This window comes from Canis aureus, chromosome 2, assembly GCF_053574225.1.
Source record: "Canis aureus isolate CA01 chromosome 2, VMU_Caureus_v.1.0, whole genome shotgun sequence".
Taxonomy (NCBI): domain Eukaryota; kingdom Metazoa; phylum Chordata; class Mammalia; order Carnivora; family Canidae; genus Canis; species Canis aureus.
In genome coordinates this window covers 15,327,238-15,345,991 of record NC_135612.1, presented here as the reverse complement: position 1 = coordinate 15,345,991, position 18,754 = coordinate 15,327,238, and the positions used below count along the sequence as shown (strand labels likewise).

General features: G+C 38.3%; 1 protein-coding gene across 3 annotated transcripts in view; it reads right to left on the bottom strand.

The window, feature by feature from the left end:
* The window catches only part of KIAA0825 (KIAA0825 ortholog), a 380,540-nt gene that overhangs the window by 224,472 nt on the left and 137,314 nt on the right, over positions 1-18,754 (bottom strand). For all 3 annotated transcript variants that reach the window (XM_077864518.1, XM_077864511.1, XM_077864514.1), the window contains exons 13-14: positions 18,247-18,357; positions 3,065-3,204 (exon numbers count right to left, since the gene is read on the bottom strand). In XM_077864518.1, coding sequence (XP_077720644.1) covers positions 3,065-3,204; positions 18,247-18,357 — 251 coding nt within the window. The remainder of the gene's footprint in view (positions 1-3,064; positions 3,205-18,246; positions 18,358-18,754) is intronic.

Genomic DNA, 18,754 nt, shown 5'->3' with positions numbered 1-18,754 from the left:
CCTGATCGGTCCCACATTGGGCTCCCAGCATGGAGCCTGCTTCTCCCTCTGCGTAAGTCTCTGCCTTTCTCTCTGTGTCTCTCATGAATGAATGAACAAATAGATAGATGATAGATAGATAGATAGATAGATAGATAAAACTAAAAAAAAAAAAAATTCACTGCAAGACAATACCAGAATAGTTATGTAACCCTGATCAAACACCTAATGGGCTTTGCAAAAATGACAGATATTTGAGCAGGTTGGGCAAATATCCTTCCGCACTCCATAAGAACCACAACTGAAGGTAATAGAGTGTAGATAGCCTTTGGTTAGGACAGGTTTCTCAGAAACAACATTAAGTTATATATAGCAGAAGATGGATGCAATATTTTTGGTAAGTAAATGTGGGATACATTTGTAAGAAGACGTGGTTAGATATTCATAACTACAATTGCTATATTTAGTGGTTATGTCAGTATAGTTCGAAATATTTGGTCACAATTGATTTTCCAGGCTGCTCTACATAACTCTCTCAAGAGGACACCATTTCTCTTCTGGGACCATGCCTGTGAGTTTTAAAGATTCTATTAGAGTAACTCTGCAGCCATGTCAGATACTATCCACGTCAGCCACCTTGTCTGAGAACAGATGATAAAGTTTAAGGGAAGCTTTGTGTTTTATATTTTAACTGATCATTGATTGTCCAATCTACTAGCTCTGTACTAGCTTGAGGAGGAATATAAAAACCTGTGATCAGCCTAATTACCTAACTGAAAGACCTGTTAAGTCCATGTGCATGGGGATGTCATGGTTGATGCAAACCGAGAGTGAGCAGATTACAGTTCTTCCAGATACCCCTAGCCCCCTCCGTGATTCAATTCATATGAGTATTTGTACAGGAAAGGCAGGGGACAGAAAGTTCTGGCTGGGTTCAGAATCTAGGTTTACCTACCATTTATCAACTTTGTGTGTCTCTAGACAAGTAACATTATCTTAAACTTCAATGTCATTATTTTTTTTCAATGTCATTATTTTTAATATGAGGAAAACAATAGTAAATACTTCATTAGGTTATAAGAATCAAATGTGGGGGGACCTGGGTGGCTCCATCAGTTGAGCATCTGACTCTTGATTTCAGCTCAGGTCATGGTCTCAGAATTGTGAGATTAGCCCCCCATAGGGTTCTGCACTGGGTGTGGAGCCTGCATGGGATTCTCTCTCCCTTTCCCTCTGCCCCTCACACAAGTGCACACATGCATGCTCTCTCTCTCTCGTGATAAATTTTTAAAAAGAAAAGGAAAAAAAAAAGAATCAAGTGTGAAGTGCTTATTAGCACAGTGCCTGACACCTGAAGAGCAAACAATGAAAGTTGACTACGCCAGGAGGTAGCTTCTTTAGTGCCCATTTTCTCTTTAGGAGAGTGGCCTTACAGCCTGAAATTAAAGAAATTGCTTTCAGGTCAACTTCGTGACATTTGAGGCACAAACAATACTGATTGGGGGCTAAGGGAATAGGGTCAGATTCAGGGATCCAGAGAGGAGGAATCTCTGCATTTCTGCCTGGAACACAGCGAGATGAGGAGTTGTAGTGACCTTTGGCACCTAAGATTTTATGAATTTGAGAGCATGTAAGGAGAAGCAATATTCTCATGAGTAGATCAAACTGAAGCACCTCCCCTGAGGCTTTTGGGAACCAACCATCAAGGTGGACAGGAGAGGAGAATAATGGGGAACCAGTTGTGAGCAGATTTAAGAAACCAAAAATTTCCAGAAATGACTAGAGCCATTTGAACAGAAGAATGCCACGAGCCTCATTTGTATAGCAACAGGCTGATAGGGTCTGGGGACATTTGCCTCATTTCATGCAAACAAAAAAACAACATAAGGCAGCATATACCAAGGACACACAGGCAGCCAAGGTAATGAACACTGTGAAGTTCAGGTGAGGAAGAGATCAGTGTGAACTACAGTGTTCAAAGATCTGGAACACCAAGTGGTCCTTGGATACTGGTGGAGACTGAGTTGTCTGTGGAGGGTCTTTCAAGCAGGAAAAGTGGCTGAGCCAAAAGTGGCTCAGCTCCCACAGGTGGCTGAGGGAACATGTGCATGGGACATTAGGGACAAAGGCTGAAATGAGTGTGTGTACGTGTGTGTCTATGTACACACATGCAAGCGAATAGCGGGAAAAAGGGGTAAGAAAACTAGTCGAGGGTCACATTTGAATGGTAGAAGGATGGGAATTTAGCCCTACAGAGGACAGTGAGCTAGAACCAAAAAAGATTATGATTCGGGAAGCTTACAGTGAAGCTAGTGATTGATAAAGTTAATCTGGCCTCGTGGATGGTATAGAATAGGAGCAATGTGTAGGGGAATGTGAAAACGGTTGGAAAACTCTTCGTAAATGTATCAGGAGAGTAGTGGACTATAATTAGGTTGGCATAACTTTACTTACCATTTTCTAAAATAGAACTTCCAGTGATAAAAAGAAAGTCTAATTAAGAGAAGTATGGTCTTCTATTACTCTACAGTTTCCATTCATACTTTTCCCATGATTACTTCTCCATGCCCCAATGGATATGGCTGTAAACCTCAGCTTGCTTGTTTATAAATTACATCAGCCCTCTTCATGATCCACTGAAAATTCTAGTGTAGTTCTATTGGAATCTCCCTTCCTCCCTCCCTCCCTCCCTCCCTCCCTCCCTCCCTCCCTCCCTCCCTTCCTCTCTCTCTCTCTCCCAATCTCTCATAGATCTTGTTGAGACTCCTGTTTTGGGCATATGTTTGTATAATTTTCTTAGGCGTTTCAAACCCCAGATATTACTCTATTTCTAGGCAATGATAGTTATGATAGACTAGCACCACATAAAAATATTATTTTCCCTCATTCAGAGGTCCTGAAAAAGAATCTTTTCCATAGGTACATAAAGTGATTCAATATTTTGTTTGCTGCTAACCCTACAGACGGTTGATAGGATACAGTTGCTTGCCATCCTTCTGCCAATGTTCAAGTAGGAAAAAAAATTCATTCAACTTGAGCAATGACTGGGTTTTTTGAGGACAGTCTCATAACTACAAATACTCACTTGAGCTCTTCAGCAAGATTCTCAGTAAAAGACCATCGTGATGCAGTAGGGTTTCCAGAAGCAGGTTCCAATTACAACCTGGCTGGGATAAGAGCAGTTTCAATTGACCCTCGGCTGTTAGTCGTCCAGATGATGGAGCCCTTTCAAAATGCAAGATAAAGATAGAGTAATGAAGTTAATTTATCTATGAAATTAATAGCCTTAAAGTACAGATGTAATGCTAACTCCCTTAAATGTCAATTCCTCCCAGATTACTCTGAAAATGCTTTCATGCTTGCTTACTTTAGGGTTGTTCTGGGAAGGAATTACATTTAATCTCAACTAGCTAAAAGCAAATTAACATTTGGTAGCCTGCCAAATTTAAGACTGATACAAAATAACCATGCCTATATTTTACAAGACTATGTCTGGTTTTGTTTCATGGAGCAAATTAACATTATTTATGCATTTATTTTAAATACATTTATTTGTTCATTCATGAAGTACATGAGAGCCTACTATGTGCTATTAACTCCTTTCATTATTCATGAAAAGAAAGTTACAGTGGCTTTTGACTACTTTGTAATTTGCCATGTACTGTGATTGCTGATAAAACTCAAAGAATTCAAAGCTTCCGCCAAGGGTCACCGTAATCTAATTATTTAATACATAAAGCCTTAAATCAACATGCAATTATCAGAACCACTCTAACAGTCACACTGCTACCTACTTGGGTAATCATTTCATCAAAGAGAAATAATTCCAAGGCAAATAAGCTTCTACTTGGGAAATGATCATCAGTGTTGAATAGAAAATCAAAATCAGGCCTCCACATTACTACATTAATTTACCAATGAACTGGCAAGAGATAAGGAAGTAAAAGTAGAAACTGAAAACTGATAACATTATTCACTTTTTCCTTCTAAGATCTCGAAGTTTAGATTGGCTAACGATCACAACATCCGAAATCGGCTTACAACCACTACGACTGAAAAGGCAGGAAATGATGGAACTCAATCTGGTTGCGACCATAAGGGTTGTGGGAATAGGGTGGCATTGGGAAGGAACGATGTGACTCAAATGGAAAGGTGTGAATGAGAACACCATATGCTTAGGGAGCAGAAAGAAGCAGAACAAAGGATATTGCTGAGAGAGATGATTTGCAGCATGATTTCCAGATGACATTTACTGAGTGGTGAACCATCCAGTTATCAGCATAGCCTAGCCAGTGGTTTTCAAAGCTTGGGCCATGGACCAGCAGCAGCAGCATCACTTGAGAATTTGTTAAAAATCCAAAGTCCCAGGCTTTCTCATCCTATCAGAAATTCTGAGGTGGGTCCCAGAAATCTGTGATGTGCGTGCGTGCGTGTGTGTGTGTATGTGTATGTTTCAGAATTCTATGTTTTAACAAGCCCCCTCTAAGAGAATCTGATGCACACTCAGGTGTGAGAACCACCATGGTAAACAGTGCTTTCGGGAGCTGGGGCAGAAGGGCCAGAACTAATTAGTATAATTTCTCCTCCTCCCTCTGTACCTTTGTGCCAAGACGGGTGCACAGTGGCTGGCACCCATGCAACGAACTCCCCACAACCTTTTGCTTATCTGAATCCTATGCATCCTTCAATTTGCAGGAAAAAAAATGTACCTTTCTCTGTGTAGTCTTCACTAAAAATTTCTCTGCATAGGAGTCTTTCTCACTTGGAATTAAAGCACCTATGGCAATTATTCACATCTTAGCACTTTATTATTCCACCAATTAAAGCTTTATCTGTCCACTCAGAGTCAAGCCTTGTCAGGACACTTGCTTTACACCCCAAAGCTCCTACCAGTAGACCAAGCACTTTTAAGGGCTCTGTAAATGTGAGCTGATTGACTCATGCTCACAGATGGGTAGGCAAACTCTTAAAAAAAAAAAAAAAAAAAAAAAGACACTTTGTCAAAAGGCTGATTTAAGCAAAAGTCAGAGGATCTGAAGATATAAGATGAAATTTCAAGGCACCTCCCCTTGGTTTGGCTTGGCTTGGTATTTGGTACAACTCACAACATCATGATGCTCAAAATCCTTCAGCCTTGCATGAACTTTAGACCAACTCAAACTTCCCGAGTGAGACTCTCTGACAACATAACTTAAAACAGAGAAACTTAAAAACAAACAAACAAACAAACAAAAAAAAAACAAACAAAAAACAGAGAAACTCCTAGATAATTAGTGGGTCAAGGTGAGCTAGGCAGACTCCTGCCAGTGGTGGGTGGTGAAGAGAAAGGTGACAGGCTTAAACTTAATTCTCATACCAGAGGAATCAACTCCATACTTTGGGTACTTTCAGATTGGTCTGGCTCTGGCCAAAGTCCCAAATATATTACCCAAGGAAGAGTCCACTAGGTGAGCCCTTTGGACTGAAACACCAATGCAGATCTTCACAACGGCTGTCCCTGATCGCTTCCTAAATCCCAAGTGCTGACTTCTAGAAACTTACTTCAGGTCCAATAGATAAAAAGCAGCTAGTTGGTAGTAAGTTATATATTAAAAGCAACTTAATTTTTTTTTTTGCAACTTAATTTTTAATCATTTCCTACCTCTATATTTTGCTTGAGTTGAGCATTGATTTAAGGATACATTTAATAAGCTGAAAGATCCAGTTTGATGGAGTGTAGAAAAGACGGGAGGGGGTTGTTGAAAGACAATCTGAGGAAGCAGACAGGACCAGATCATGGAGGGCCTCATTAGCCAAAGTGGGGATTGAAGAGTTTAAGGTAGATGAGTTTCCATATCTGGGTACAGTGTGGGGAATGGATTGGAGGGGGTGACTGTATTTGCTTAGCCCTTTAGACATGTAATAAAACAAAATAATAGGAAGGTCATTTCATACCACTGCCTCTGAATACCTGGTTATAAATAAAACCTCTCAATTACCAGATGGGAAGCTGTTTGTTGAAATGTACCTCAATTCTTGGATCTTTCAGCTTATCACAGATTTTGAAATGTACAGTAGAATGACTCACTATGAGGAAAAATAAAATATTACAAACATTCCTCAATCACTAAGCTCCGAGTAATAAATGCATTGAGGAGTCTGTGTTAGGCATATGGAGAAGCATATGTTCCCTCATCCTTTGAGCTGGTGGAGCTGTGAAAGTGAGATTAGCCTCACAAAAAATGACAGAAAGGGAAATTTTGTACATATATATATTTTATATATATGTTTCAAATATGTACATGTTGAATTCCACGATAATACAAAAAAGAGAACAAAAATTTATAAATCCACTGGAACTCATAAAGCTTGTATTAGGAGACAGAATGAATTTATGGCTGGGTTTTATTAGGCTTATGCTCTAATAAGTAGTACATTTCTGGAGCATGAATTAGCCTAAAGAATTTTTCAAGTCCTGGTAGTAAGGAGTGATATAATAATAGAGCTCAATCATTACTGGTTATGAAACTAACAGATTATTTTTATAGAATCATCATGCAAAATCTGAGCTGTATTTGGGTGTGTTTACTTTATGGAAACTCATCAGGTAGTACACTTGTAATTACTGCAATTTTTTAGTATGAAATCATACTGCAGGAGAAAGTTACAAAAAAAAAAAAAAAAAATCTTAGCTCAATCAGTATACACCAGCCTGACTTCCAACCATGGCTGTGCATGAGGCATAGGGCAAGAGAAGGCTCTGTAGTAGGTCAGACTGCATGACTATGGGATTTACTGATCCTACCATATATGTTTCATAGAGATGCTGTCAAAGCAGAAAATCACTCAAATGGATGCTAAAATGCACAGCTCGGGGATAATACCCAACAGTATTTGGGAATTATTCTTCAGGATTTGATATTTACCTTGAGCCAATAGCAGTTATATGGTACTATGTCCCTAACAGATAAGCCACATGAGTCTGGGTGTCAATAGTAAAAGTACCAGGGGCCCCTCTCACTGGTGCTCCTGATCATCCCCTTGGGGAATCTGTGTTTTTTAATCCCATAACTCCCCATAGGCCATGTAGGAGTGGAGGTCCTGGTTTCCATGGTGGGGTGAGTTGGAGTATGCACACCTCTACAGGAGCACCATCCAGAATTCCACGAAACTTAATGTTATACCTGCTACAGTCATTTGTGGCTTCCAATGCCAGCAGCCTACGCAGGCAAAGAAAGGAGTTATTATACTGGGAAGAGTAATGAAGCCTAATTACTATTGAGGAGTTGGAGCTGCTACTGTATAAGGGGAGGAGGGAGGAGTATGTCTGTGGCTCAAGGTGATTCACCAGGGCATCTCTTGATGCCCGCATGCATGTTAATAGCCATAAACAGGGGGCAGCCCGGGGTTGGGGGGGTGCTCAGCAGTTTAGCGCCGCCTTCAGCCCAGGGCGTGATCCTGGAGACCTGGGATCAAGTCCCACATCAGGCTCCCTGCATGGAGCCTGCTTCTCCCTCTGCCTGTGTCTCTGCCTCTCTCTCTCTCTCTCCTCTCTGTGTATTCTCATGAATAATAAATAAAATCTTAAAAAAAAATAACCATAAAGAGGTTATAGAAGTAACAACATTCTGATAAGGGAATGGTAGCCAAGGGTTCAACTCCTCAAGGATGAATGTCTCAGTGACTCCACTGGGCAAGCAACATATATCAGCGGGTGTGACAGTCGAGGGTGAGGGAAAGTTGGAATAAGTGGCAGAGGGAAGTAATGATGATTATCACTTGCAGACTCAGGAATAACTGCAGTAGGGGACACTCTAGCTTGTCCCGTGAACTCTACTACAATAACACATTTTTTATAAGATGTTTTGACCAGGCATCTCCTTGAAGAATCAATGAAAAGACTCAGAGAACTTAATGTGGGTAATGAGTGGATTTCAGTAGTGTGAGGGGAACACCAAAGGAGATGTTGTCACTGTCCCCACATCTTCTTGCCCTTATCACTCAGTTGACATGGCCTGCATTTCTCTGCCTCTTGGCAAGACAAGCTGAAAGTGCTAGTGAATTCACAGCCCTGGAGAGCAGCCTTCAACCAATGACTGATGGAAGTTGCCTTGTAAATACCTCAGCATCCTTGCTCCCTTGGTGGGATAACTCTCAGATAGATGCCTTCCACATAGATCCCAAGAATTTCCCCAGAAGGTTTAAGGTCTGGTTATTTCTTCAGCAATTGGCTTGATTACATGAATTTTTATTTGCTGTTTTTCTTTCTTTGTCTGACTTGCTCCCATTCCACTATTCCCTCCACTTAGAAAATAACCTACTTTCACTTAAATCTTGGTCTCAGGGTCTGTTTCTTGGGGAAACCTAAAATAAGACATGCATAGAGATACTTTATATTCATCTCACTTAATTTTTGTTTCAGGAATACTGAGAAACTAGTCAACGGTCATTTAGCTAATAAATATGGCTGCTGGACTTTGAATCCAGGTCTTCCTGACTTTAAAATCCATATTTATTCCTCTATTCCAGGCTGCTTTCCATTCAACCTGGTTGATAATAGGTAGGTAAGTTGTTTTTTCCAGTACTGAGTATGTTTGGCTCTATTCAACCTTCTGATTAAGGATACCATCTTTTTGACCCAAAATCAAGTTTGTGGTCTCAAGGCTGATTCTCAAATTGGAGCCATGTTATTCAAGGGATCTAGGGACTGATTTCAACCAGATGGTTCCTGTCATGGATTACTGGGCCAAATTTATACCAGAGACCATAAGTTACATTATTCAGAGAACAAAGGCAAGGGCACAACTAAAGAGAAACTGAGAGTAAAAGCCTTAAAGTGAGAACACAAAAGCAGAGGAGAAGCCCTGCATTGCTGGACTATTCTGGGCTTTCCAAAACTGATCCTTCATGATCTTCCTAAGAAAATAAGTAAATGCAAATATTTAAAGCAATTTTCCCACATTTCTCTGGGAAAAAATAACTTTAATACCTTTGAGGAGGAAAAAACAACCCCAAATATTTTTCTTCATCACATTAACCAAGAATGTGCAAATGACACGTAGTTATAGCACTGAAAATGTCTGCATATAACTTACCTTGATAATGGGTGTAGTCAAGTCTCTATAATCTTGATCATTAAAGTTGAGTCAATAAACAGAAGTCAGACAAGGTTCACCTGTACACTTGCATACAGGACTTGCGTTGTTTTTAATAACTGTCCATAAAGGTAGATTGACACTTTTCAAGGGTCTCATTTTTTTAGAGTTGGTTGTATCTACACTCTCTGGTGTACAACTTAGAGGGTAGGTGTTCAAACTATGAGGAGCTGTGTTATCTCCTGATTTTAGCAAAATTAAACTTTTTATGTGGGATGACCCCATTTCCCCCATGTCACCCAAAGATATTAGTACCCAAACTCATAGCCCTAGCTCTACACTTTGATGTTACACAGGTTAATATATCCTATTTCTAAAAATAAATAAAATCTAATTTTGATTTTTAAAATAATATTACATATCAACCATCACTTTTGGACTCCCCCTGAAGTGCTCATCTAGCCCGAGTCATTGAGACACTGGACTCAGTGATCACTCAGACATCCTTTTTGAGGAGCAAAAGTTAGTTCTCTGGAGCCTTTAACTATTACCGACTGGTTCTTGCCTACCAGATAATAAAGGCCTGTTATACAGAGTTTAAGAAAAGTCTCCCCTGGCATCATGTTTCAGATAAGTGAGATTCAGTGAGAAAGTGGTTCAATATTCTATCCACTTTATCACACTTATGAGGAGTCCTTTAAATATGTTTGGGTAACTGATAAATTCTGCAACTTTCTGAGACATATAGCTTTTTACTAATACAGCAGTACTGAATGACTGTTTAGTAAGTACTTATGGGTTGAGGCACTTTAGCTCATTTAACTAATCCTCATGACTCTGATAGGAGAGGATCTCAAAAGTTAAGGAAGGAAGATGCTTCAAGATAGAAGAAGACTGAATGGTATTGCAAGCTGTGTGCAAGTAGATTGGTAAGATTGTATTGTATATATGTTTTAACTTTTTCACCAAAATATAAACTATTTCATATACAGGGAGATTGAAGGTCCTGTAGGTTAACAAACTTTCCAAGATCACAAGACTAGTACACAAGCTTACAAATCATGTTTGTCTAATGTGGAAACCCATAGTATTCTATTATCTCTTTGCTGGCTCCAGTATGGTATTCTTTTTAATAGAATACCTTTAAACTATAATAGAAAAGGGAAAATATGGGGATGCCTGGGTGGCTCAGCAGTTGAGCATCTGCCTTTGGCTCAGGGCATGATCCCAGTTTGGGGATCGAGTCCCACAGCAGGCTCCCTGTGAGGAACCTGCTTCTCCCTCTGGCTTTGTCTCTTCCTCTCTCTGTGTCTCTCATGAATAAATAAATAAAATCTTTTTTTTAAAGAAAAAGGGAAAATATGAATAGATATCTAGTTATATCAAGTACCTAGCTCATTTGCCATTTTAACTTCTTTTAATAACTGATTCACAGACATGTGACTTTCTAAATTTTTTTTTAAAGATTTATTTTAGAAAGAGACAGCAAGGGGAGAGGTGGAGAGGCTGGAAGAGGGAGAGAATCTTAAGCAGACTCCATGCTGAGCGTGGAGCCAGAATTTGGCATCAGTCTTACCACCCTGAGATCATAAACTAAACTGAAACCAAGAGCTGGACACTTAACCACCTGAGTCACCCAGGCGCCCCTCTAAAAATCTTTTCAGTGATTCAGCTGCTTGTACATCCACACTCCGAAACAACCACTTAAGAGCTTTGGTGTTAAAGGGCTATCATTTCTTCTCCCCTGACTGTTGGCTCCATGTCAAAGCTGGGCACCTCATCAGAGCACAATGATCTCTAAGCTCTTTTTCTCAGTATTGTGTTAGCAGCAGCTGGTTTTGGTTTGAGAAACCAAAACTCTTTTTCATCCTTCCCCCAAGATGCTTTATCTGAAGGATACTAGAAGCCACCTCTTCAACAAGACCAGGCTTTCCATGCCTGAGCTTTACTATTCAGATCAAATGTTTGAAAAAAGCTAAATGTATCATTTAATATGTCAATATCTGAAACAATACTACAGTAATTCATGTGTTCCTTCAACCAGTCATTTACTCAACTACTATTTTTGGCTGATTTCTATGTGCTAGGCCATGAACACACAACAGCAAGCAAAAACAGTCACTGTTGTTTTTGTTTTTGTTTTTTGTGGGTAGCAAAGTTTATTGAGCAATAGTACAAAGCTCCCAAAGAGGGAGGGTGCCCAAGAGGGTTGCTCAACCGTCACTGTTTTATAGAGTTTAGTGGAGAATACATATACAGTTTAAATGACCATACAAATAAAAATAAAATCACAACTATAAAAACTCACTGGAAGAAAAGCAAAAGATGCTATTAGAAGATGCAGTAAGAAGTGAATCAGTTTTTGTGGTTGATGAAAGACTTCTCTACAGAAGTCACATTGGAGCTGAGATATAGAGAAGTTAGCATTAAATAGGTGGAAGAGAATAAAAACATTTCAGGGAAAGGGAAAAGCAAATGCAAAAGTTCTGTGGCAGAAAGGAGCACGGCACAGCAAAGAAATATAAAAAGGCTAATGTGCATGCAGAGTGGAATCACAGGATAGTGTGGTATCACAAGAGGTTGCAGAGGTGGGTAAACCACATCTCTGGAGGTCTTATAGGATGCTGAACATTTTTGTTTATATTTAAGGACAAAGGAGAATTCATGGAGGGTTTTTAAACCATAAATGTGAAATGATAACATATAGTTTTGAAAATAGATTTGGGTTAGTTAAATCTCTGGCTGCAATTCAGAAAACACTGAAAATGGAAGTCAACATACACATGGGAAAGAAACCAAGAGGCCATTACAGCACTGAGGAGAAAGATGATTATTTGGACTAAAGCAAAGGTGGTGTAACGGATAGCAAACTGTAGGAGTTAAAAATTAATGAAACTTAGCAATGGATTGGGTGTGGTAGGAGAGGAAGGAAGAGGGAGGTGCTCAGGTTCAGGTTGCCTCCTATATCTCTGGCTCCTACAATTCATGGAGGTCCCATCAGACAAAAAAGGGAATAACAGAAGGGGATCAAGTTGGAAGGGAATATCCTAAGTCCACCTCTGGTCATGTTGAGTTTGAGGTGTCTTGATGATCTCCAGGTGTAAACCTCAGGAAAGCATTCATATATGGTTGGCACTCGGGGTATATGGGTCTGTAGTCCCAGGAGAGGTAAAAATCAGAGATTCTAATTTGGGAACACATAGGGAGTACATGAAGCCATAGGCATATTTCACTTCACCTGTTAAGAGTTCTGTGATAGAACACCAAAGATGTTCAGTATTTAATGGCCAGATCTAAGGAGGTGAACTGGCAAAGGAGACAGAGAAACAGCAACAGAAACGAAAGAAGAAGACTGGGGGAATACGGGGAGTAAATCGGAGGTGTGGCTCAAGTTGGAGGAAGTGGGGCAGTGGTATTTTATGTGTTGTCAAGTAGGTCACTGAGGTTGTATTGCCGACATATAAATATTAAGGAAAGGTGCTTTCTCTCCAACTTCATTGCTTACCTCTTTCTCCACCATTAACACCTAGCACAGTGCCTTACCTGGAGAAAAAAATTTTAAATGCATTTATAGAGAAAATGAATGAATACCTCTTGATGAACTGGATAAAAGGAAAGACCCACATAAAAATGTAGCCAAAGGTAGCTTAATATATTTAGGGAGAGAAAAATGTATATAAATCTAAAACAGGATTACACTGAGTAAAAGTAAATAGAAACAAAAGCAGAGTAGAAAGAAATAACCTACAGCTCAGAATGAACTGGCCACGAATCAAAACATCATGTTGTCATCATAAAAGAAAATGAGCAGTGTAAAATGAATGGGCTGTTTACTCACACTGATTATGCTACTTGGTTTCAGTGTGCAGTTACGACCTACTTAGCTAAGGAAGACCGGAAAAATATTAGGAAATATTAAAAGAACCACAAGAAGATGAAAGTTAGGAAAATAATAAAAAAAATTATAATGCCACGGTATAATTGACTAAGATAGTGTTCTTCCTTGAACATTTATATGAAAGCACAGTATGGTGTCATAGTATTAACCTTGAGATTAATATATTCTCCACATGCCTTAGTTTAATCTAGTATGAAACTGATTACCCCTTCTAAATCAACGCACATTGTTAGCCTATACCAGTGCTAGGGATAATGAATACAGTACATTTTACTTACTGCTTTGAAAATACATTTTTTTTCCCCTAAAGCAAACTCTTCTAAATTCTGTTCCAGGGGTTCTAGGAGAACATGAAGAATTCTATTTTTACCAATTTGTATCCTTCATAGGCTTTTGTTAGTAATCCTCAAACAAATTTATGGGTCATACAACTGTGTATACATTTGTAACTCTTAATTTAAGTCTTAATTTCATGCCCTCTTCCTAGCTCTGTTCCTTCCTTCTCACTTACTTTTAATTCGTTATCTTAATATACATAGTACTTGTTAAAGGCCAAATTAAATCGTTTCTAAATCAATGCATAGGTGCAAATAAGTAAGCAAGTAGGTGAATAAATTACTAAGATCCTTCATAATATTAATATTTCAGCCATGTCTCCTCTCAGCCTCACCTTTTCCCAAAAAGAAAAGCTTTCTATATTTTTAGTTTGTCGTTATCCAACTCATGTATTTCTATGAGCAGTTCATTTAGGTGCTAAAGTGAGGAATGGAGTTTTGGAGGATAATTTGGGGGGTGACAAACACACAGAAACAGCAGAGGTATATGAGGGAAATGGATGAAAAGGTGGAGATTTTTTAAGTCACATGATGATGGTCCAGGTATTCACATTGCAATGTTTCACAAATGCAAATCAATACCTTGAGTTATTTTGAAATTACTTTTATTGCTATCCTGGGTTCCTTTGACTATACCACTGTTCTGAAAGTGTTAGGTCTTAAGTCAGATGGATCATGTCTTTCTAATCATATTCTAGGATCTGTCAGAGAGGAATTATCAGAAAGTATTGCCCTCAGTATAGGGGAGCTCATCCTGTGCCTTCCATGGAGAATTCAGAAAAGCAAAGAAGAGAACTAAAGGTTTTCTAGAAGAGAAAACTACATAAATCAAGGTCTGAAGCTGAGAATAAACAATAATAAAAGTGAAAGGTATGGAGTAAATGTGTCTTAAGAGATGAGAAGGGAGACTAACAACAGAGAAAGCTATTGGGTACTCCAGGCAATAAGCCAGCCAGTGTGGGCCAAAAAGAAGCTACAACAGATTCTTGGGCAAAAGAGCAATATAATGAAAACAGTATTTGAAACATGTTAAATAATAGCTAAATGGACTAAGGCTATCGTAATGGATTGCATAGAAAGGATAGTTCTTTTTTTTTTTTTTAAAGATTTTATTTATTTATTCGAGAAACAGAGAGGCAGAGACACAGGGAGAGGGAGAAGCAGGCTCCATGCAGGGAGCCTGACGGGGACTCAATCCTGGGTCTCCAGGATCACGCCCTGGGCTGAAGGCAGCACTAAACCACTGAGCCACTGGTGCTGCCCAGAAAGGATAGTTCTAAGAGAACTGTTGAGTAAGAATCAACTGAACACGATAATACACTAGAAATAGGCAAAGCAAAGTGCAATATGAAAACTATAATCAAGATTCTACCCTGGAAGTGTTTAAGAATGATGACATTCTTGATGTATTAGGAATACAAAAGGCACTATGCATGGAGACAAGGGCAGAGTGGAAGGAAAGGTCAGTTGAGGACATCATAGTGGATTTCCAATAATGACAGTGAGTCATTTGAAAATATGGGCAGCTGGCCATACAATGTTGTGGTAAAGGTAAGTGCTCAGAGTTGGAGATTCAAAGCTAGAAACCATCTGTCTAGAGGTTATAGGGTAAGTCATGTGGAAAAAAGAGCAATAAAAAATGGGGTTTCTTTTTGTTTTTGAAAAACTTTTATCTTAATACAGATGGTCCTGACTTAACGATGATTCTACTGAGATTTTTCAGTTTTATGATGCTGTGAAAGTGATATGCAGGGACGCCTGGGTGGCTCAGCTGTTAAGCACCTGTCTTCAGCCCAGGGCGTGATCCTGGAGTCCCGGGATTGAGTCCCACATCAGGCTCCCTGCCTCTCTATGAAGTCTGCCTCTCTCTCTCTGCCTATGTCTCTACCTCTCTCTTTGTCTCTCATGAATAAATGAATTAAAATCTTAAAAGAGAGAGAGAGAGAGAGATGCATTCAGTAGAAACCGCACCTCAAATTTTGAGATTTTTTACCTTTTTCCAGGTTAGTGATATACTACATGATACTCTCATGATGCTGGGTGGTGGCAGCAAGGCGCAGCTCCAGGAGCCATGTGAGGGTAAACACTCATACTATTACAACTACTCTGTACCCATACAGCCATTCTGTTACTCACTTTCAGTACAGGAGTCAAGATATTACATGATATATGCAGCACTTTATTATAAAATAGGTTTTGTATTAGATGATTTTGTCCAATTATAGGCTAATACGAGTAGCTGGAGTACATTTAAGGTAGGTGAGGCTAAGCTGTTTTGGTAGGGTAGGTGCATTAAATGCATTTTTGACTGAAAAATATTTTCAACTTGTGATGAGTTTATCAGGCTATAATCCCATCTCAAGTCAAAATGATCTGTAAAATTACATAGTTTTCATTATATGAAATTCAGAAAACATAGCAAATGATACATGAAAAATATTAAAGTTGTTTGTAATCCTACCATACAAAGATAAAAACATTAAGCTCCCCAGCATATATCCTTTCAATTTTGTTTTTCTATACATATTTTTAAATGCTATATGTAAACTAATATGGCATAGTTCAACACTTTCATTTTGTGTTCCACTTTCCAATAACTGTTCCTCCCCTAAGAAACATGGATCTCATATCCAGCAAGCTTGAGGAATCCACATACTAAATCCCTCTGTTGGAGATAAACACCAGAGATTAGTCCATATGTACCAATACATTAGTACATAAAAAGAGACTTTACATAACAAATAACTGATAATACTAGATTTTTTATGCACATCTATTAATATCATTCTGAACATCTGTTCTCCCACTGACAGGTGAAGTTGTAGTTGTCAGGGGCTAGAGCTTTGGAAGCAGACAAGCCTAAGTTCTGAGTCTGCCTCCCAGCATGGTTCTCTTCAGAAACTTGCCACCTACACGTCACTTTACTCTCCATGAAAGAAGCCCAGAAATAGGTGGCCTACAGATTGGTGTGATATTTAAAAGAGATATACATGAAGCATCTAGAATGTCTGGTACACAGTTTTTATGAGAAAAATTGGGCTGGTTTTGAGGATGTGATAATGACTAACTATAGCTTCCCTTTAACTATAAATCATTAATTATTTGTCATTTAATATTTTTCAAAAATCAACCCTTTTAATGACTCCACAATAATGTGTCATATGACTATCCCATAATTGACTTGCCTAATTCTATACTGTGAGACATTTATTTCCATTTTTTTTCTTTCACAAATAATGTTTCAATGGATAGCCTCATATATAAAGTTTCACCAGCTGCTCTGATAAATTCCTTTATGATTGATTCCTAGAAATGAAGTTTCTGGATAAAGAGGAATAAATATCTGCAAGGTTTTTGACACAGGTTCCTAAACTGTCCTCCAGAAAGCTTGTACCAAACTTCATTTCTATTGAAGTTGAGTAGTGACTGCCATGTTCTAACATTTGTGTTAGGATAATAGTGGAGATTGAAAAAAAAAATAGTGGAGATTGATTATTACACAGAAGCAGAAAGAAAGAAAAGTCTTATTACATTTAGGCTTGCTATAGGCATGGAAGAGAGAAAGGAGTTAAACACAAGAAGCAGCTATGTGAAAGATAAACCCATTCCCATGCTGACTTTCCAAGCTTCTAGGTAAGGCTGAACAAACCTGAAGGTGGAAGTCTTACAAAAGCAATGCCTAAATGGGGATAATCTCAATGGTTTTAGATTAAGATGAAAGTACTAATACTAATAGATTAAAACCACTCTGGTAACATGGAGAAAAAATAGGTTGAGAAGCTGGGGATCTCATCAAAATGACACAGAGTTTTTGTTTGTTTAATTCACACTATAAAAGATTCAATTGTTTAATTTATTTTTTCAATAATGAGTATTAGAAAGTCAGCTATTTAATTCTCGATGACATGAGTCTATTTACATGCAAGCTGCTGGGTACTGAGATGACAGGGTACTGAAGGTATTCCGTTTCTAGAAATCAATCATAAGGAATTCATCAGAGATGGTGAAGATGTGTTATTTGTAGATAAAGTAACAACAATATACTAAGGTTCTCAAAGGTAGGGTCTATGTGTCACTGATCTCAGATTCCCCATTTCCTATATAGAGACAGCGACTTAATAGGTAAACAGGATTTATTTGCTGTGTTTATGGAGATTTTGTAGATGAGGTTTACACACTCTGTATTTATGGGTAGAACTCATTCCTCAAGAGTGAGAGACAGTCAATTTAGAGAGGGAAATCACTGCTAGTGTATTTCCAAGATGAATCAAGAATATATGGAGATTAACAGTATCTCCTTCAGCTATACATGATATATTTATTCACAGATACCAAGGAAAGGTACTTTCCAATGATATATTCAGCAAAGAATCAAACTGACATTCTATATAATGCCACAAAATGTCATCAGATTATTCTGCAAGTATATTTCATGCTTTAAATGATTTTTCTTATGTTTAAATGCTGTTAATTAAATAATAAAAGTGAAAGACCCTATTCATAATTTTTAAAGTTTCTTCTCTCTCAACTTTTACCTAAGGCCCTAGTTGGTTACATGAATTATCCAGTTTTGCTGTCCTTTTTTGATAATTAGTTGGAGGACTGTCAAATCCCCAGTCATAGATCAAGAAAGATGAATTTTAAAATGGCTATGCAATTAGCTAAAATAGAACTAAATTCCAAAAATTCACATTTTTCCATTACATCAGGAAAGCTATGAGTTAGCAGAATGATTATAAAGCTTGTATATTGGATTCTTGTGCTAATAAAAAGAGAAGTAATACTTTTGACTTACCTGTGTATTATAAAAATTTGTAAGTTCTTTTTGTGAGATGCATTTATCTCCATGGATAAAAGTTTCTTTTCTTTTCTTTTTTTTTTTTTTTTTTGGATAAAAGTTTCTAGTAAACTTTAGAGGGATCATAGAATTATACATAGTGTAGTGTTTAGAGGTTCTCACCTGAGTAAAGAAGGATAGAAATGTGATATGCAAGAAAACCAATGTAATGGTTGCTTGAAAAACGGTTTTATGGAATCCGAAGCAGAATCATCCAACCCATGCTGGAAAGTCCTGGGGGAAATAAAATAACTATTTCAAAATACACAGGAAACATTAACCATGAAAACCATCAAAACTTTTTATTTTCACTGAGTATTCCAAGTTAATGGCTTTTTGTTGTTGTTTGTTTGTTTGTTTGTTTTAAACAGAGAGAGCATGTGTGATTGGGGAGGAGCAGAGAGAGAATCTTAAGTAGACTCCATGTTCATCAGGGAGCCCCAGGCTTAATCTCATGACTCTAAGATTATGACCTGACTTGAAATCAAGAGTCGATTGCTTAATTGACTTACCTACCCAGGCACTCCTTGAATTTAATGATTTTACACAAAATGGTATTGTGCTAGAATGGATAATGCAACCATCCACTTGGGATCTATGTTAATAGGTAATTCAGGGCCCCTATACAGCA